The 22,232-nt window shown below is 39.8% G+C and overlaps 1 protein-coding gene across 4 annotated transcripts in view; it reads right to left on the bottom strand.

The window, feature by feature from the left end:
- The window catches only part of Dis3l2 (DIS3 like 3'-5' exoribonuclease 2), a 328,490-nt gene that overhangs the window by 204,829 nt on the left and 101,429 nt on the right, over positions 1-22,232 (bottom strand). For all 4 annotated transcript variants that reach the window (XM_075951632.1, XM_075951634.1, XM_075951630.1 and 1 more), the window contains one exon: positions 21,922-22,144. In XM_075951632.1, coding sequence (XP_075807747.1) covers positions 21,922-22,144 — 223 coding nt within the window. The remainder of the gene's footprint in view (positions 1-21,921; positions 22,145-22,232) is intronic.

Below are 22,232 nucleotides of genomic sequence, written 5' to 3' on the forward strand. Positions count from 1 at the left end.
TCTCTCCTTGGGGCCTTGAAGAGTCTTCCTCCCCTACTTTAGGGCTGGTTCCTTTTAAAAAAGGCAGGATGGCTGACAGGCCCACCACTGTTGTTATGAACACATCCTGCCTGGTCTTGAACTTGTTGAGCCATTTCATGAGTGGGGGAAGAGGGGGAGAGGGGAGTGGAGAGAAACAACACGAAAAGACCTTTGTTTTAAGCTGCCAGGCTTCTGTCTCAGGTCAGGAGGCTGAGGAGGAAGCCAGCCGTTTTCGTGGCTCCTTCCCTGTGTTTCTGTCTATCAGGGAATAACACCTCTAACACCTCGTTCCTCATTAACTGCCCCGCCCTCCAGAGGTCACCCTAACTACTAAGTTTTGAGGTGTCAACTGCTTTACCCATTTCAACTGTCGGAAGGTAATTCCAAGATATTTAAAAATTCAAATATTTCTAATTATTTCTGTGAGAGGGACAGTCTGAATAAAAAGCTCACCATCATTGCTAGCAGAGACTCCATAGGATCTGTACTTTAGAATTACTGTTTGAGGCTACAGTGCAGACAGAGAATGGTATTAAAGAGTGGCGGTGCTGACTTTACAAGAAACACTCTGGCTTTCCTTGTGGCACTGCCCAATGTCCCACTAAGGCAAAAATCACAAGGGTAGAAAGAAGCAGGCACTTTCACATTGCTTTTTTCCCCAGTGCACTGGGGAAGTACTCCCATCCTGAGTCTTACAGAAAAGTAACACGTGGTCGAAGAAGGAAAGTAGCTTTGAATAGGTTATTCTTTCCCTGAATTTCACCTTTAAAACTCAGAACCTGTAGTAACCCTGACACAAGTATGCTCACAAAATTGTTAGATGGCATTAAGATTATTGTCTTTCTCAGCTCATACTGTGAGCTGTTTGCTATTGTTTAGTTGGCAAGTGCTTGCTACATAGTCTAGACAGGCCTCACACTCAGGATCCTCCCGCCTCATTCTCCTGAGTGCTGAAATTACAGGATTGTGACTAGTTCCTTACACTGAGTTTTGAGTGACTCAAATCCTTTAACCTGGGTACAATTGACTACCAAGACTATAGAAAATAAGAGGAACATTGAAAATAAATCACATTTCTTGGTGTATAAGATGCAACCTACAACCTCATATACTACTCACTTTTTTCCTTTTTTGTTTTGTTTTGGGTTTTTTGTTGTTGTTGTTGTTGTTGTTTCGAGACAGGGTTTCACTGTAGCTTTGGAGCCTGTCCTGGAACTAGCTCTGTAGACCTAGCAGGCCTTAAACTCACAGAGATCCGCCTGTCTCTGCTTCCTGAGTGCTGGGATTAAAGGCGTGTGTCACTACCACCCGGCCACTTCTCACTTTTGCAACCAAAACACTAAATAGAAACAACTTACTGGACGGAACGTCTTACTCACAGTCTCACTAGCTTCAGCTCAGCGCTGTTGTATTCCATGTGTTTGAGCAGAGCACCACGGCTGCAGGAGTGTGTGCCAGAAGACAGCAGTTCACATTATAGCAGACCAGAAAACAGAACACCCAGAACTCGGGCCTGGCCTGCTCCTACTGACCTACTTCTGAAGCTAAGCCCTAACTCCCAAAGGTTCCACAGCTTATCCCGAGAATAAATTACCAGCTAGGGAATATATATTTAAAACATGAGCCTGTGGGGGACTTTCCAGATTCAAACCATAACCTTCTATCCCATGTTCCCTAAGCACATTTAGTCCAACATCAAGAGTCTCCACAGTCTTGATAGTTCCAACAGCATTCCAAAGTCTAAAGCCCCCCTCTTTTTTTTTTTTGAAACTTATGGTAAAACCTCAGCTGTTATATTCTCCCCATTAGACAATAACACAAAGCAAACATTTCCAATCCCAAAGGAAGAAGAGGAAGGTAGCAAAGAAGATTTATGCAAGATGCAACCCATCAGGGAAAGAGCCAACCCTGTAGTTTCTTGTCCAGTATCTGGAGCACATGGTATCACAATATAAGCACCCATGAGCTTCAGCAGCACCAGCCCTATAGCCTGGTGGCCTGTAGCACACATGGCCTAAGCCAGCTCCACTCCACTAAGTTTTCTTTAGGAAACATACCATATTTTTGACATTTTTCAGTATCCTGAGCTCATAATTACAACACAAACGTTACATTCCCAGCTTGACCTCTCAGGGACTCCTAACAAATAGAAATGATACCATTTCTTTTGAATGATTCCCATGTTTCTCTCAGAAATATTGGTAGAGACATCCTTGATTTTATTAACTTTTGCATTCTGCATACCTGAGAAACAAGCATTTCATAGATGACACCAAGTTCTATTGCTAGTTTAAGATGCTGGGCCCTTTTGGATATGGCTACACAGGCCTCTGAGTACCTTAGTCTTAGTCAGGATTACTATTACTGTGATGAAACACCACAATCAAAACATTGGGGAAAAAAGAGTTTATTTGTCTTATACTTCTGCATCACAGCTCATCGTTGAAGGAAGTCAGTATAAAAACTGAAACGGGCAGAAACCTAGAGGCAGGAGCTGATACAGAGGCCATGGAAGAGTACTGCTCATTGGCTTGCTCTAACTGGCTTGTGCAATCTGCTTTCTTACAGAACCCAGGTCCAGCAGTACAGGAGTGGCACCACTCACAATGGGCTTGGCCACATTAATTATTAATTAAGAAAATGCCCTAAAGGCTTGCCTACAGCTCAATCTTATGAAGGCATTTTCTCAACTGGGGCTCCCTCCTCTTTAAAGACTCTAGTTTGTGTCCAGCTGACATAAAACTAGCCAGCACACTTGGAAACGGAATCTAAAATAACATCTCCTCGTGTGGCTCTTTTCCAGCATGGAGCACTAGCAGCATTTTCTATTCAAATTGAAGTCTTACAAATGAGTTTTCATTTTTATAAACTATGGGGCCTTTAATGGGCCAGGCTGTACTCTCAAGATACCTTTCCTACTGTCCCAGTGCAAAGCACCTAGCTTCTTTTTAATGGTTCAACTCCCATTAAAAATTATAGTCATTTTGTCTACACTTGTACTCTTCTCCTGATCAATCAACTGCCACCTTTCACATCCTTCTGCTCTGCCTTTTGCTAGTGATCTTCGCTGCACATCTGTCTAAATCAGCTAGCAATAACTATTTTAAAGTCTTAATGCTATGCCAATTTGAAAATACCTTCATCAAATTCGTTCATTACCTTTGGATTTTCAGGACATCAAGGGTAGAATACAAAGCCTTTGCTAGAATACTTTTATTCCAGTTCCCAGTAGAGTCCTTCCTCTCACTTGAAACCTCATGATTCTCCCCTTCACTGTCCACATGTCTATAGGCATTCTGGCCTTCCAAGTGGTAGACCATTTAAACACTCAATAACTGCCTTCTGATCTATTTGTTGTTTATGTTTTCTTTCTGATCTATTTGTTGTTTATGTTTTCTTCTTCCCACACTCTACCTCTTTCTTTTGACAAGGTTTCATACATCCCAGGATAGCATTGAACATAGCAAAGGATGACCCTGAATTCCTGATTCTCCTACCTCTTCCTTCAAAGTGTATGAATTATAGATGCATGCCACCATATCCGGTTTCATGTGATGCTACGCACTAAACCCAGGGCTTCACACATTCTAAGCAAGAACTCTACCAGCTGAGATATATATGTTTTGGGCTGTTGTTTGTTTGTTTGGGTATGCCTAATCCATGATATGCAAAACAAGGAGGGACAAGAGTAGGTTCTTTGTATATTGAGTTTGGATTTATACCAATGGGTATAAGAAGAGGCAACTGTTTGACTTGACCTCCGTGTGAAGAAATTTATACTAGTTTCTGTATTGGAAAAAGATTTCAGAAAATTGACTGGGTGCAGGGAAAACAGCAGATTAGTGTAAGAAAGCATTCTAGTTGCAGAAGAAATAAATGGTCCTGAAGGCACATAGAAAGCAAAACTAAAAAGATTTAGAAGCCCCTAGAGAATGGGGATAACAGGGGTATATAAGGTAGGGCGGGGGGGGGGTAAGTGTGCCTTATTTTCTTTCAACAGAGGTTCTCAAAGAATATTTTCCAGACTAGTAGCATAAATATCACCTGGGAGTCCATGTAAATCATAACCTCAACACCTCCTCATACTGACCCAAAAGCTCTGGGCATAAGGCCCAGTAATCTGTATTTGAACAAGCTGTTGAGGTGATTCTGAGGCATCCTACAGTGTGAGGAGCAATGGGCTGTCATTGGGAGAGCATGTTGAGGTAAGCATAAAAGGATGCAAGCTCAGGGACAGGTAGTGAACTTGAGGGACCAGGTACTAGATGTGATGTGTAAGAGGAAGATCTGGGCTAGAAATAGATCTGAACAAGTCACCTGTGAGTAGAGAACAGATGAGTGAGTAAAATGGCTCTCCTTCAGAGACTGTTTAGATTAGGAGGGATAAGAGCCCAGGAACATCAATACTAAAGCAAAGCAAAAGAAGAAAAATTTCCAAAGGAAACTGGGGTGTGGTAAGCAAGGTAAGAAAAAAAAATGGGGCTGATGTAGAATTACAGAAGCCAAACCCTTTTAGGGTTTGCCATTTCAATGGCAAAAGCATGGTCAGCAATGTGACTATAGTAACAAGGTCACAGGCAACCCCAGTGAGACCAATTTTAGTGAATAAAACAAAGAAAAGTCAGAATGTGTGCGTGGGAAATTGAGTCTCATGCAGACTGTGGGGATGAGGGTGTGGGATGGGCTCAGGAAGTCTAGCAGTAAGGGAATAGAATAATACAGGGTGGTGGTTATATAGGAAGAGAGAAATTGTCACACAGTTTTGAATATTTTATTTTTTTAAGATAAGAGAGGCTTGGAATGGTTAGCTGCTAATGGAAAGAAACAAGTAAAGAAGGTGTGGTAGAAGTAAGCACACTTAGGAAAGGGAGGGGTCCCTGGGAAAGAAAGAATAGGTTCAGAGCCCTGGAGAAAAGATTAAACTCAGGCAGAAAGACTAAGATACCGCTGCACTGCACTGAAACACTACAAGAGGGGATGAGATTACCCATGGTCCTTGCTTCCTCTGAAATATGGGGATCAACTACATCTCTAAAAAGTGGGAGACACAGTATATGCAAAGCTCACTATTCCACACTCTAAAGAAGACATGAACAAGAATGTGTTCTAAAATACAGCCTGTATATGACAAGGGTGGTGCTGAACACACTCAGCCCGGTAACTAGTAACTCATCATCGAGCTGATACACACACTTGGCCCTGTACTATGTGATTCACATATAGTACTAACTTTAATATTCCCTAGCAGTCCAAGTGAAGTAGGTGGGGAATTCTACGATAATTTAAATGTTTGGAAAAATAAGGCTCAAAGATACTTAATAACAGGCTTTCCTATGGATACCGGTTAGGAAAGCACAAGGGCAGGTGAGGGTTCAGCTTGAATCTGATTAATGCTGGTACCTTATCCTCTTCCTATGATGCCACACTGCCTCCAGAAATGAAATGGCACTGATGGAAATAATAATGAAAAAAGAAACCATGCTATCTGAGAGATTTGCCTGAATGACAGAACTGGAAGAGTCAACTTCACTTTGGATACTTTGAGTTTGAGGTTACAAGAAAACAAACACATTCTGATGTTCTCTGTCTACAATGAAGATATGGTCTACAGTCTATGACAGAGATAGGGAATTTCAACTGGAATATAAGTTAAGAAACATCAGACTACCTAACAAAAATTATAGGCAGCAATAAAGCCTTAATATATTCAGACAAATAAGTGAATGAAAAAGAAGTTAATACCCAGTCAGTAAGGGATTAATATAGTTCAATTTCCCTGAACTATATTAATTTGAAAACTGGTAAGAGGTTAGAAAAGGGAGGAACTAACATGGTAGGCTGTAGACACTTTCTTCTTTAGCTGACCATACGCATGCCCTCAGGTTCCCAAGGCTGAGCCTAGTTCCAGTGTCTCTTTGGGGCCCCAACCTCAATCCTTTCCAGGGCCATCTTAGATGGGACTTTGCAGTGATTCCAATTCCCAGAAGGTGGCTGCATTAACTTCAATACCCTCCTGCTTTTCTCTGAGCACTCTCTGCTCCAAATCTTTCCTTTGCCCTGGAGAAATGACTTTTAAGTTTCTCTCCACTAAAGCTTTAATTGGCTTCTAGCCTCATAGCTCCCCAAAGACCCAAAATGCAGACATATACACTCATGTGCTTTCAACTCTGGCTGTCTTTAACTCCCCCATTCTGCATCTTTCTCAACAGATGAATGATTCCTCCAAGTTTAAGTTGACTTTCACCTGAGTTTTTCTTAAAGAAACCAGTCAACACATCTTACTGTGATATCAACATTTCAATACCATAAATGTGTTCACTAAAACCAGACTGTCGTTTCTTTACCTGCCTTCTAAAGACTAGCTAGTACACTAACAGGACAAGTAATGAAAATGGTTAGAAGCTATCTCAGAGGATCACCCAGGGATAGGTCCCTGAGCATGGAAAGCTAGACCAGATGGGTTACACAATGTTTGGAGTTTGCAAGCCCACAGATACCAAATGATACTATATCTGCTACAAGCCTTTTAAAGCATATTGAATATTCACCCTGTAGAACATCTCCAACAGGCCATAATGAGGACCAGATCACTGCTGGGTAAAAGGAAAGAAATTAAATGCTACTTCCCCAAAGGCCAGCCCTCTTTTCAATTCATTTGCTATGACCTAGAAATAGCAGGGTCATAAAATTATTATTAAAAGGGAACAGAAGCCAGCTAGTTTAAACAGAAATAAATTAGTTTTTATAGATTATATCATTTCTAAGATCCATCAAGCTCCCAGGAAACAGAACAATACACATTCAAAAACAGCTAATGTTTTAAGCTGGCAAAGTTTGTGTATTTGATGAACAACTACTTTTCCTTAATAAGATAACAGGCTCTTGCATTTAATGCAAATCAGAGCAAGGTGAACAGCCATTCCAACTAGCTTATAGACAGATGTATGAGTCACTGATTTTGCTACCAATTGGAAAATACCAAGATTTATAAAATATCAGTATCCCTCCTTAACACAGATGATAAACCGACTGAGAAAGAAATCAGAGAAACATCACCTTTCACAATAGCCACAAATAACATAAAATATCTCAGAGTGACTCTAAACAAACAAGTGGAAGACCTATATAACAAGAACTTTAAATCTTTGAAGAAAAAAACTGTAGAAGACACCAGAAAATGGAAAGATCTCCCATGCTCTTGGGTAGGTAGAATTAACATAGTAAGAACAGCAATCTTACTAAAAGCAGTCTTCAGATTCAATGCAATGCTCATCAATACCCCAGCAAAATTCTTCATAGACCTTGAAAGAACAATACTCAACTTCACACGAAAAAGCAAAAAATCCAGGGGCCAAAACAATCCTCTACAATAAAAGAATTTCTGGAGTTCAAACTCTATTATAAACCTACAGTACTGAAAACAGCCTGGTATTGGCATAAAAACAGAAAGGAGAACCAATGGAATCAAATCAAAGACCCAGATATCAATCCACACACCTATGAATACCTGATTTTTGACAATGAAGCAAAAAATATAAGATGGAAAAAATAAAGCATCTTCACCAAATGGTGCTGGCATAACTGGATATCAACATGTAGAAGAATGAAAATAGATCCATATCTATCACTATGCACAAGACTCAAGTCCAAATTGATCAAAGACCTCAACATAAAACCAAGAACAATGAAACTCATAGAAGAGAAAATGTAAAGTACACTTAAATACATAGGCACAGGAGACCCCCTTCCTAAAGAAAACCCCAGTAGCACAGACACTGAGAGCAACAATTAATAAATGGTACCTCCTGAAACTGAGAAGCTCCTGTAAAGCAAAGGACATGGTCAACAAGACAAAATCGTAGCCTACATAATGGGAAAAGACATTCGTCAACCTCGCATCAGACAGACGTCTGATCTCTAAAATATACACAGAAATCAAGAAATTGATCATCAAAAGAACAAATAATCCAATAAAAAAAGGAGTACAGACCTAAACAGAGAACTCTCAACAGAGGAATCTAAAATGGCTGAAAAACACTTAAGGAAATGCTCAACATCCTTAGTCATCAGAGAAATGCAAATAAAAACAACTCTGAGATTCGATCTTAGACCTGTCAGAATGGCCAAGATCAAAAACACTGATGACAACTTATGCTGGAGAGGTTGTGGGGTAAAGGGAACACTCCTGCATTGCTGGTGGGAGTGCAAACTGGTACAGCTCCTTGGATGTCAGTATGGCGATTTCTCAGAAAATCTGGAAACAACCTACCTCAAGAGAAGGTATATAACCACTATTGGGTATATACCCAAAGGATGCTCAATCATACCACAAGGACATGTGCTCAACCATGTCCATAGCAGCATTATTTGTCATAGCCAGAACCTGGAAACAACCTAAATGTCCCTTGACCAAAGAATGGATAAAGAAAATGTGGTACCTTTACACAATGGAGAAAAAAATAATGACATCTTGAAATCTGTAGGCAAATGAATGGATCTAGAAAACATCATTTTGAGTGAGGTAACCCAGCCCCAGAAAGACAAATATCATATGTACTCACTCGTAAGTCGCTTTTAGACATAAAGCAAAGAAAAACCAGCCTACAATTCACAACCCTAGAGAATCTAGACAATAATGAGGACCCTAAGAGAAACATACATGGATCTAATCTACGTGAGAAGTAAAAAAAGACAAGCTCTCCGGTGTAAATTGAGAGCATGAGAATCATGGGAGAGGGTAGAAGGGAAGGGGAGCAGCAGGAAGGAGAGCAGATAAAAATGTAGAGCTCAATAAAAACAATTTTTTAAAAATGATTTATAAAATGGATGCTATATAGCTGCTGAACAAGACAGGAGACTCATGTTTACACAGGAAAGTCACTAATTTGGTCCTTTTTCAGTTTACTGAATAGAAAGTTGTCTTTTGTAGAACAATATACAAAAGATGACTGTTTAGGGGTTGCAATTGAATTAAGGATGTTCAAAAACAGTTACATGATGGAAATAAAAAGCGAAATTAAATCATAAAAAATAATAGCAGAAAGAAGAGTCACAAAGGATGATCATACATCTGTTGAAAGAAATAAAACTTAAACAAAAAACATACTAGTAGGCAGGCTTACAATAGCCTAAATCATGTCTACCATCATGTTTCATGTTCTTATATAATTCCAACCCCCTCACGTATAGGCAACAGAATACAGCAAAGACAATGGGATGTTACTTCCATGATTAAGTTACATATGACTAACAAGCTCCATCTTGCTAGCTAACTCTCTTACTAGGTCTGATGAAGCTAGTTACAAAACAGAAAGGCCTGTGTAAAAAGCAGCCTCCAGCTTACAGTTAGCAAGAAGCTGAGGTTCTCAGCACCAAACCTTCTAGGAAATGATTCTAGTCAACTTCACTGAAGCTTAAAGCAGATCTTTCTTCACACTTCAGCCTTCAAATAACCCAATAGCTTGACTTCAGCCCTGTGAAGAGCCCAGAAGCAAAAGATGAAGATGAGCCAGTTCCTGAATCCTACTTCTTTGAACCAAAATAATAGTTGCATCATGTTAAGCCTCCAAATCTGTAGTGATTTATTGCATGGTGATAGAAAATATACACTTCTGGGGTTGGGAAACAATAGGCATCTTCACAGAAGAGAGTAGGGCTGAGTAGCTTTCAAAGAAGAAAGAAGCACAGACACAGGCAAAAAGTGAGCAGGCTGTGTTTGGAGGCCTGAGCAGCAGGCTCAGGAGCATCATCATGGTAAAGCATTGGACAGGTGGCCCTGACAGGAAAGGGCTACCAGAGACCAAGAAAGCTCACGGATAATGGTGTGCAACTGAGAACCTCTGCAGTAGAGTCATGTGACACTCCTTAGCGCAAGAGATAGCAGGCTTAAAAACACAGTTTAGAAAATCCGACAATGGAAGGCAAGGCTTCATCCTTGAAAGGATTTTCCCTCCCAATACCTCACTTGATTTATGTAAGAAGCCATGATGTGGTCAAGGTGTTTATTACAAAGGATTTTTATGAATAGGGAAAATGGCAAACTTGCTTCTTCAGTTCTTATCCTGAATAGGGTTGACACATTTTGTTAGAAACCATTTTGCTGCTAGAAAAATAAATAGCTAGCCAAACACACATGGATCCTGACTCTATTGTACTAGGACAGGCCGAGGAAGAGCTCAAACCAGATAAAGAGGCAATAGGGCAAGGTAAGCTACAGTATGCAAGGTGGGATAGCCAAAAGGGCCCAAGAAAAGTCAGAGTCAGATCTAGGGGCCAGGATGGAGCCACTAGCTGAGGTACAGAACAGACCTCACTATGCAGGGGTGCTTTCCTTCAGGGTGCTAGAGAGTGGGTATTTGAGGTGGAAGGAGAGGGGTGATGTGTTCACACATTAGCATTTGGAATATTTTTGTTTTAGCATTATCTGAAAGCCATAAACAGTGTTCAACTACACAGTGCTAAATACAATCTGCCTTTACTGATGGGCCTTCTGCGGTCAAAAACATTCAGTCTAGCTTTTCTCTAACAGAACAAGCTAGAATCCTCACTAACTTTTTGGAAACCTCCACAAGTCATAAACATCATTACACCCAGTCAATTAGTCAGACAGATTCCCCTCGGCATGTTTCTGCATGACTTGAAGACCGCCTCCAAAAGTTCTCAAAGGAGAATGGGAATTATTTAGAGTGATCCAAAAGGGACTTGATGCCAACAAGATGAACCTGTAGGCACATATAGTTCGGCACAGTGGCAATGAAAGAATAATCTCTAAGCTTTCAGAATGAAGGCATGCTAATAAAAACCTTACTACTTTTTTAATTAAAAAAAAGCTTCAAGGAAGGAGGTTAAAGAACAAGTTGCAGAAAAAGTTTCATTGCTCACAAATGTGGCACAGCTGGCCAGAGGGAGGAAAAGGAAGCAGTTATTAAAGTGGGTCTTCCCTGAGGCTAGAAATATGACTTCACAGTCAGGCAGCCTCTAGAACACAGGAAGAGGCAAGCATGCTCTTCACAGCTGATTCATGGATTTCTGGACACATATGTTCAATAAATCCTGACGTGAACTTTTTCATTTCCTTGTTACAAAATAAAGGTTGAACACAAAAGAATGACCTTCCCTAAATAATGGCTGGCTTCAAAGAACTAAGAGAATTAATCTTTTTAAATGAAAACAATCTTCAACCACTTGACATTCACTAAAGGGAAAGTGAGGTATTCCCTCATTTCTTAGCACAATTCTTAGTTAAGGGAGCCACCTTAGGATTGGCAAGAGACTTGAACCTAGAGTGGCTCCCAGGAACCCAAGCCGAGGTCCCCAGTTAGTTCCTTGGGCAGCTGAGGATAGGGAACCTGAAATGACCCTATCCTATAGCAATACTGATGAATATCTTGCATATCATCATAGAACCTTCATCTGGTGATGGATGGAGATAGAGACAGAGACCCACACTGGAGCACTGGACTGAGCTCCCAAGGTCCCAATGAGGAGCAGAAGGAGGGAGAACATGAGCAAAGAAGTCGGGACCATGAGGGGTGCACCCACCCACTGAGACAGTGGAGCTGATCTACTGGGAGCTCACCAAGGCCAGCTGGACTGTGACTGAAAAAGCATGGGTTAAAACTGGACTCTCTGAACATGGCGAACAATGAGGGTTGATGAGACGCCAAGGACAATGGCACGGGGTTTTGATCCTACGCAATGTGCTGGCTTTGTGGGAGCCTAGCCAGTTTGGATGTTCACCTTCCTAGATATGGACAGAGGGGGGAGGACCTAGGACTTACCACAGGGCAGGGAACCCTGACAGCTCTTTGGACTGGAGAGGGAGGGGGAGAGGAGTGGGAGGAGGGGAGAAGGGTGGGAGGAGGGGGAAGGAAATGGGAGGCTGGGATGAGGTGGAAACTTGTTTTTTTTTTCTTCCTTTTCTCAATTAAAAAATAAATAAATAAATAAATAAATAAGAAAAGAAAAAAAATTCATCACCACTTCTACAAAGCTTTCTCCTATGTCTTGTTCAAAGCTCTTGAAATCTGTCACTGTGCTCATCTTGTCCCTAAGCTTTCTGTATCCACCAGCTTGCTTTGTTTTAACAGACCAATGATTCCTCCAGGCAAGTTCAGGAGCAGCCCATCTACTTGACAAGCTTGCTGATTCCCATAGTTTAACAGTGCACAGATGGATAATCTCATCATCCCTCCTGTGGAACCACACTTCTGTCTTTAATAACTTTCTGGGTATCACACCAGAGCCCTTTATGAGCCTCCAGTTCAACAGGCAGAACCTGAATTCACAGCTCTTCTTACCCTTAGCCTTAGTTTTCTTTTTCACTGATGACTACTATTAGCACCCATCAGTGGCTAAGTTTGAATTCCCCTGCCTATCTCACATCTGACCTGCCACTATTCATCCTAGTTCTGAATGTTTCACCATCTATTCTGCATTCAAGTTAGCAGCCAGGTCTTGTTGCATGGCTGATCTTAATGACCAGTGTTCTCACTTCTCCCCTCTTTCTAACAACTGAATCCCTTTCCATAGCTACCTTAGGTGACTCTTCCCTACTGAGCTCTCTTGGCAGCCATGGATAACTTTGCAAAGCTCAGTACAGTCTCTTTTCTGACATCCTCTCCAGTCTTCCCACTATGCATCCTGTACTGATCCCACTGAAGTTACTACTCATCTACCTCCATGACCCTGCTCATACTCAGAACATTCTTCACCTTCTCCCACCCAGCAAGCCCTACTTATCAGAGCCCAGGGCATAAACTATCTCTTGCTGTCTCTCTCCTCCTCTTACCTTTTATTTGGTCTCTCCTCCATTGACAGTTTCCACTTCCCTGTAAAAATCGTTTCCTTTTCTCTATATGACACTGCCTGTGGTTACTAACATCCTCTGTTTTTTAGTAACTTTGTTTTTCCCTCTGACTCTACAAGCTTCAGAACTTGCAAGCCATGGAGAGAGCATCCAATGGGTCATTGGTCTGTTAATGTGCTTTTTCTCTTTGAGTCAGAAGTCTGCTTAAGGCCTAAGCAGGCAGTGAGACCATTAGCTAACTGAATCTACCACTTAAGTAGAAGTGGGCCCCCTGATACTGTCTCTGTTCTCAACAACTGAGTGCCTATCAAGGGCAAATATCTAGGTTTTCTTTTATATTCACTCTGTTTCCCTAATAACAAACAAAGTTTTGTGCAAATACCATATTGGCCACAAACAAGTAATGTCCATGTACAAATGAACACCCAGGAATCAGAGAAGAAAAAGAAAACTGCCAAGTTTACAGGGCAGGCAAGTAGCAGAGTGGAACTGGGGTCTAGTACACACAACCCTTTACAACACAGCCCTCCCACTCAGCTATACCATTCATTCACTGCAACGCCCATCAGAGGCACAATAGCTGTAGGAAACAAGAAGCCTGTCCGTGCCTTTGCCTCTACTTGGTTACACTTAGTTGAAAGGACAGAAAATCCAACTCAAACTGGCTTACCTAACAAACATGATTCATTCGTCCATGTAATTGAAGTCCATATGTAGGGAAGACTTCAGGATCAGTTGATCCAAGGTTCATTAAAGGCTGTGAGGGCCCAGACTTTTTTTGGTTCTTCACTCTTCAATCCACAATACTTAGGAAATCATAGGACAACTGCCAATATCAATTAGGGATAAATGTTTCCTTGTTCATATCCATAAGGAAACAACTTAGGCCCCAGAAGTCCAAGTAAGGTTCACCCAAATTAGACCACTTGGGCTTCTGATCTTTAGAAGAAGCAAAAGTATAAAGCTACAACATACAATAAAGAAGTTACTATTCATGGGTAGCTATTTTAAGTAAAATTAAACACATTTGAATTTTCAGTTTCTCAGCCACACCAGTACTGTTTCAAGTGATGAATAGTCTCTGTGGTAATTCAACCTGGAAATTCTCATTGCTACTTTAAGTCCCAACTAGAATAAAACAACTAAATGTGCCAAGAAACTTATATTGAACAACTAAGACCTCATTCTGCAGTTAGGATCAGCTTCACTCAAATTGACAGGTATCTGATAAGGGTGTGGAAGTCCAGATAAAAATGTAAGAAGGAGAAAAGGGAAACATGAACTAGATAGCAACGAGCACTAACATTCTTTTAGAAAGAAATTAAACCAATGGGTCCTGACTTAACCTTTTCAAAATATAGCCTGTTGGAGAAGTCTTCCTTGCTATAGACACATAATTTTCTTTTATAAATTTAGTAACTACTTCTGGGACCCTGAGAAAACAATATTCTCATCTGTGAAATAAAACAATTCACCAACTTTACTGTGTATAGCCTTTTCAACACAGAAGATTTCAGTTAGCAAACTTTTAAAATTAACTTTTGTCTAGAATCTACCGTTTTGAATATTTTTATAACAACTCATCTATAATTAATTTCCTATTCTTTTTTTAATCAAAGCATGTCACTGTTCAGTAGAGTTTCCTTTTTTTAATATTTATTTATTATTTATTATGTATACAATAGTCTCTCTGTGTGTATGCGGAAGGCCAGAAGAGGGCACCAGACCTTATTACAGATGGTTGTGAGCCACCATGTGGTTGCTGGGAATTGAACTCAGGACCTTTGGAAGAGCAGGCAATGCTCTTAACCACTGAGCCATCTCTCCAGCCCCCTCAGTAGAGTTTCTGATGGAAAAGAAAGTCAGGCACTCTGGAGGACCCCAGTCAATTGCATCAAACATGATACAAGTCAGTTGCCTTATAGTTTAACCAAATGCAAATTTGCATTTTCATCCAGTATTAGGAAATAATTGTTAGTAATACGAAATGCCTGACAAGGAGCCACAAGGGTAAAACACTGCATTCTACGAAGAGTATATGCTGTTGTGAATCTGTCCAGAACCATGTTTCTGTAAATTTAATAATATTATATTTTATTTATTTATTTTGTGTGTATGTGCACATGCATACATATATACACACACACACACACGCCACAATCTATATGTAGAGATCAGAAATAGCTTGTAGGAGTTGATTCTCTCATTCCATCAGGTGGGTCCCAGAGATCTGCCATGTTTGGAAGCAAGTGCCTTCACCAAAGGGTTACCCCCCCCCCGGTCCTTCTATGATTCCTAAGGCAATATACTATATGTGTCAACAGATATGACTGTTCAGTTTATCTGCTGTCACTACCATGGACTGGCATAACACTGAATACAACAGAGAGAAGAAAAGAGCAGGGGAGGACTGAGGTTTAGTGAGCACGAGAAGAAGAAAAGGAGAAAGGATGTCACCACTCAGAGAAGTTGCTCTTCCTGTCTCATTGCCAATGAGCTAAAGAAAAGTTGACTATAAAACAATCTAGGGAGCCAAGAATGAAGCTAAAAGTACACAGCAAGCAAGAGGCCAAGGAGCACCACACTGAGAAGAGTATAAGAGCCCAAAGGAGAGAGATCCCAGTGAACCTGCAGGTTTCAGTTCATTCAGTGGAAAACAAGAAGCCTGTCAGAACTTCTGCCTCTGCTTGGATACACTCGGTTGAGAAAGTCAGGAACAAACAGCCACTGACACGATAGAGGCCTGGTCATCCCTGACTGCAGACAAAGGAGTGAACAATGTTCGTGACAAACTGTCCCCTTTTAAGTTCCTATTATGATAATCGTGTACTAAAGGTGCTAGCGAAATTGCTGACAAGCACACCTACTCACAGGTACTGTGAGGGGACCTTGGACAGAACTAATTCTATCCAATCAGTCCTGCAATGTTTAGAAAGGTGTACTGCCACTCAAGCCCTTAGGTTTCCTCTGTCAAAGAGAAATGAGCAAGTAGGCCCAATGATTGTTGGGCTTAAAACAGGGGGAGGAGGGGGTAAGGAGCCAGCAAGGAGCCAGCACGCTCTAATGATATTTCAATAACTACAGTTCTGAGCATAGCAGAACATCGCTACCACCATATCACTCCAAAAATTGTGTGAACAGCAAATGGCAAAGGAAAGTGGCACAAGGTGTAATGTTTTCCAGAGACTGCGCAGTACTCACGGAAGAACCTGAAGCCATTCATGCTTATGGTTCATCACAGTCTAGCTGATCAGATCCCTACTATTGCAGAAAAATATTTACTCAAAGATCTCTTACCAGCTCCCTCATTTCAGGAACAAGTGAGGGACTCTAACCTTGTTCACTACTCCCAGTCCATTGCTCTGTCCTAGGCTACCGCCAACTGAAGGCCTGCGCTATGACAGTTTAGAATTAGAATAAGCAAAGTCCTTGGGCATAATTTCCAGAAGAAGGAGGGTACAGAATGAGAGTAGGAGGCCAAAGTTTATAGATTATAATAGGAGAAATGTTATTTTATTACATAGTAACAATTTTGGTTATTAATAAAAGCAAGTAGCAAGTACTTAGTAGGACAGATTAGAAGGTCTAGGAATGGAGCTCTGGAATAGAGCATGAGCCTAGAACAAACTGGAACAGGAACACTTTTGTACAATGATTGACAAACTGTATCACAGAAAGTGGTTTTATTTTGTGTGAGTTTTGTAGTAGATAAACAATCACCAAAAAGATATTTTTTTAATTTACTTAATGTATTGTTATTTAAACCATTTCAAAATCTCTAATCAACAATTCTACTGCAATTTTACATGATATATTGATATTTACTGGGAAATAAAATTATAATGCTGTGAACACAAATAATTACTAGAAATAAAAATCCAACCAGCTGTGTCCTAGTGGTACAGTCCTCTAATTTCAACTCCTTGGGAGGCTGAGGCAGAAAGATTACAAGTTCAAGTCCTAAAAGGACAACAGTGTGAGTTCAAGGTCACCCTGGGCGACTAGTGAGGCTCTGCTTCAGAACACAAACAGGGTTGGAGCTAAAACTAAATGTGTGACACATTCCTCCCATGCAAGTGAGGCTGGAGGTGCAAATGTCAGCATGGGGCAGGGCTGGGGGGCCAGAAGGAGGAAGATGGAATTAAAGAGATGAAAAATACATAATGGAGATTTCAAAAATAATTATTAAAACTGAAGAGTATTAGGAATATCAAGATGATAATACATCTGAGTGGATAATTTCTCATTAAATTATACCAAAAATGGCACAAGAAATTCATAATTTGAAAGCATCAATTAATGTGTTTGAAAACAACATAACCTCATTTTCTGAAAAGTAAAAGGTGCAAATAACTTTACAATGCACTTTACCCAATCTTAAAACTAAATAAATAAGCAAAACAGGTAATTGACACTTTAATAAGCTATTCTGGAAAAAACAGAAACCAGTAAAGAAAATGTACTAGGTCATTCTATGAAGCTATTATAATCTTGACTCTAAATATTGAACAGTGACAAGAAAATCTTTTATCTATTTGAACACGAAACAAAAAAATTATACACTATACAGTATTTAAAATATCCTGAAGTATATGCAAAAAACAGTAACACAACAGGATTACATAAAATTATTCTAGGAATTCAAAGGTGGTTCAATATCCAAACTAAAAGAGAATCCCAAATGATAATCTCAATCAATAAATAATATATATCATAAAACCCATCAAAAGGTAAATCTTTAACAAAAGACCATATAAAGAAAGACCTGATACCTCAAAACAGGGAAAAACTTAAAAACACATAAGCATATGATTAATGTCATAACACCAAAATTGAAGTTTTTTTCAATCATTTATACCATAGAAAAATATAACAAATAAATGACACCTTTTTTAAAAAAGATATCGACAATACCTAAACAGGAAAAAGTTTACTACAGAGAAGAGATAAATCACCAAAAGTAAAGTAATTCAACATATTAATAGGCAAAATATATGATATTTACAGAATTTAAGTTGGATTGTAGAAACTGGAAAGCTAGGGATGGTCATATGGTTTAGAGATACAGGGCTTGCCTAGCAAATATGAGGTCCTGGGTTCAATCTTCAGCACTACCCAAAAGAAAAGGATAAAAACGGAGTTCTAGACAATCCTACCCACTGATAGAGATAAGATATAAAAGGGCAAAGACACTGCCAGTGAGAAGGGGTCTGGTGAAAGCATTCTGGCTTGGATCAAGCCTTGCTTGAATTAATGAAGAACTGAGCCCTGTCTCGCTTTGTCTTCAGTGCATGCATCTCTTCTGGAAACTCTACAGGGAAGGCTGTGGCGAGTCTGAATTAGAGTGGGGGTCTTAGGATAGATATTACAGGTCTCTCTACAAGACACTATGCATTATCCATCCAATCCAAAGTGGGGAAGCAAAAATTCCCATTCCACACCTTGTTAAAAGAAAGTTTGGGCAAGATTTTACACCTTTTTAAAACCAGATTTTTAAAGATTGGCACAAAAATTTAGATAATAGAAAATTGCTAGGTGTTTAAAACTTATTCTCATTTCTGAAGCAAATTAACTGTCTTCTAGTCATACCAATCATCATTATGTACAGTGGAGATCTGAGAAAGAAAAATGGTTAACAGACAATTAGGAGAAAAGAATCTTAGGGTTTCAATAACTCCAAGAATCCCATCAGAATCAGGTCTGCTCTCCTGAGCCAGGCAGAGAGAGGAAAGAGAACTCAAGGAGACAGAGGCACTGAAAGGTCTTAAGGGTGAGGATCTTCTTTCCAGTGGTGACTTGGGCAGGTTTATAAGAAGTGGTTATAAACCAGTTCAAATCTCAGGAAAGACTGAGAATTCCTCACAGAGCCTCCTCTTAGGAAAAACAGTGGCAACTGACTGAGAGATTGAAGCAAAGGTGTCATTAACATCACATTCCAAATTTTTGCTCACCCATCAGGAAGTAGTAGAGGCTAGTCTCTAGACAAGGAAACTGCAAAAGGTCTCAGGAAGACCCTGCTGAGATAGAGGCAGGAAATGTACTTCATAGGATCACCTGATTCTGAGGCCAAAGCTGTTCTTACCATTCCCAGTGATGAAAGACACACAGTTATTATATCACTTGGCAAAGACTTTTATCCTTCGGAACTTTCTACCCAGGCAATCTTTGCCAAAACATTTTTCAAAGCCACTGATGCATTTAAAACCAGTGAAATTTAATTAAGCTGTCCCCAGTTTCTACACAATAGCAGATCTTTTTTCCTAGTGTTAAGGATCAAATCCAGGGATTTATGCATCCTAGGCAAGTGCTTTTATCACTTAGCTACACCCTAGCCATTATGATAGATTTCCATGCAGACAAGAAGCCATGCCTGTACAGCAGTAAAAGCTCAGTTTTAAGAGGCTATGGAACTGGATCTTCAAACGGGGTCAGGTCTTTGGTGCGCTCTCTCTCTCTCTCTCTTTCTCTCTCTCTCTCAAATGGGGTCAGGTCTTTGGTTTTCTCTCTCTCTCTCTCTCTCTCTCTCTCTCTCTCTCCGCTCTCTCTCCCTCTCTCTGGCTCTCATAGATATTCTAATTTATTTATACATGTGTGTGTGTGTATACACACATATATGTTGTCTTCCTAGGAGAGACTAGTGGGTCTAAGATATACATTTCAAACAATTGGATTGGTGCTGCATTCTCACTCACCAGAGAAGATGATACTTAAGTTTCCCAAACAAAGAGGGAGAAACTCAAACACACACATGCAATATACAGCATATATATTGCTTTAGGTAAAGAAACAAGATATTTAAAAATTAACACTTTGAGATACAAGCAAGAACTAGGATTAATAATGCACCTGAAAGTACTATACAAAGCAAAGAACCTTTCTAGAAGACATAAAGAAAATTTATGGTGTTCTTAAAGTTATGGTTTATTTCAATAACTTTCAAAACCTTAAATGATACAAAAAGTACTAACATCTTAACTGTAACCAGATTTCATATTATCCTAAGCAAGAAAATCTGGTTGAAATACCTTTTAAAATTTCTGTGATTTCTTAAAAGAGCAAACTGCAATTTTCCTAAATATCAAAAGGGCAAGAAATGAGAAACAGCATTTGGCTTCACAAACTGTTTAGAGGCAGCTGGAGCGAGGGATCTGCACCTGACACTGAGGGAAGGATTAACACTGCTCCCTCAGTCAAGGCTACTAAGAAAGCCATAGAAACAGCAGTGGGCTGGGAACATGTGAAAAGAATAAGGGAAAAACACAAGCATGCACGCCATGGACTTGTGAAGCACTCTGTGAGCTTTTTCTGTGAGACAGTTATGATAGCAGATGATACATCAAGCTTCAGAGTTTCCCAAAGGACAAAGTGAACTTCTCAAACGACAAAGAACAAAACAATTGATAAGCAGGCCATTGACTGCAGTTGCTTCCATTCATCATTTCCTAGCATTTGTGTCAATGTCTTATCCCCTCAACTTGGTGCTGAGGGAAAGGAGGAAACTGAAATCTTCTAAGCTACCAGAACTAGATTTCTTCTAAGTAACTTTGATCAAACACTCAACCAGTTCTAAAGTATTCCTTTCTTAATTTTTGTCTTATAAGGATCTTTTTTCTTAGTGTTCTTGTTAAAAAGACTGGCTATTTAGGGTCCTGGTTATATCCATCTCTTCTCATTAAAAAGACATAACTTCTAGTATGGATGCTGTTGTATACAACATGCATGCAACTCTAAGAAGGAAGACAATATTCAACTATTTTTAAAGAAGGAAAGGAGATACATCAGAAGAAAGAAAAGTCAGGAATTACATCCAAATGAAGATCCAACTGTCTGATCCCTGAAGAATGAAACTACTGTTACCTAAGCAACCAGGTTAGTTTATCTGGGAAATGAAGACATACAAGAGTGACAGAAAAAAACACTAGCATACTCATTTAATTTCAGATTTCAAAGCTGGGAAGTCACTTTGAATGAGTAATTCTTGCCACCAAAATGGCACATGCTTTCAGAGCATACTCTCTGGCTAAGGTCAAAAGCAATGGAGAAAAACAGCAATGTTTCTGCAATCCTTCCTGAAATCAGCCAAGCCTTCAAGATATTCTGAGCTGTGCTTGCCAGATCTTACCATAGGTAGTCTGCTCAACATCCTCCTTTGGTAATCTTTTGGCATTCCTTCTACTGTTTCATGGTGATTGGGCCAGAAATGTCCTGATAACAATGCTTATTATCTAATCAGCCTAGCCAGGTCCATGTTGCTCACTCTTCTTCATTTCCAAGTATATACAAAACTCAATCTGGCTGGAAATATACTTTCCCTTTTTAGAACCCCTTAGAAACCTAGATACTGTAATACTCAACTTGCAACTATCTCTTGCCCTTAAGTTTCCTGGAGTGTGGCCAGGTAAAGCCTTTGGGTGCAGCTCTTGATCCATGTGTTTGCAACTTGATGTTTTCTATAATTATGGAACCCATGGCTTATGTGCCATTCAGAAAAAATAAGATTGGCTTTTTTATTCTTTTCTTTAAGGCTTGGAATCAAAATACCTCCCGAAAATGATCTACTTTCGAAATTCAAAGTGATCTAAGTCTACCACAAATGACAAAAACATTTTTTAATTATAGACTGAACTAAAGCAAAACCGAGAGTAAAATAAAGTGGATTTTTGTTTTTGTGTTTAATGAGAATTTTAAGACTTGTTTAATTCTGGCTGGAGGTATAGCTCAGTAATCGTACACTTAGCTAGCATGTATAAGCTTTAGGTAAAAGGAAGGTAGGCATGGAGGGAGGAATGGAAGGAAGGAAAGAAAGAAAAAGGAAGGGAAGATAATTCTGCTCGTATCAACCACAAGGTAGAATGGAACACACTAAGTGTCGATAGTAACAAACATGGCAACAGCAACCACTTTACACAAACCACAGGGTGGCACTTCCCCTCCCTTAAAACAAGTCTACCAGAGGTTGCCCTTCCTAAAGCTAACAAAGACTTTGGGAATACATCAGTCATTCTATGAGTTCATTCCTCTGTTGAAAGAGGTTTCAACTTAAAAGAAAAAAATCTGCTGTACAAAATGTCAAACAGCTGCCCAAGACTCACCTTTGTCAGGAGTACGAAGTGTCAATTTCTTAACTCCATCAACCAGCACACCAGTGTTGCCATGTCTATCTTCTGAGTCGCTGTCATCAAATTGAGCCTCTATAATGACATCAGGACTATTACAGTTTTTTGGGGACTGTTGCTGGTGTCCACAGCACTCCCCAGAGATATCAGCTTCATAAGTAACTTCTGTTTCTTTGTCATTGCTCTCTGATTTAATTGCCTGAAGAAAGGAGATAGAAAAATTCTTTTAAATCACTGCAGGCAGCTGGCAATATTAAATATTCATAACACATGATTAGGGAAAAAAA

This window comes from Microtus pennsylvanicus, chromosome 17 (genome assembly GCF_037038515.1).
Source record: "Microtus pennsylvanicus isolate mMicPen1 chromosome 17, mMicPen1.hap1, whole genome shotgun sequence".
Classification (NCBI taxonomy): Eukaryota; Metazoa; Chordata; class Mammalia; order Rodentia; family Cricetidae; genus Microtus; species Microtus pennsylvanicus.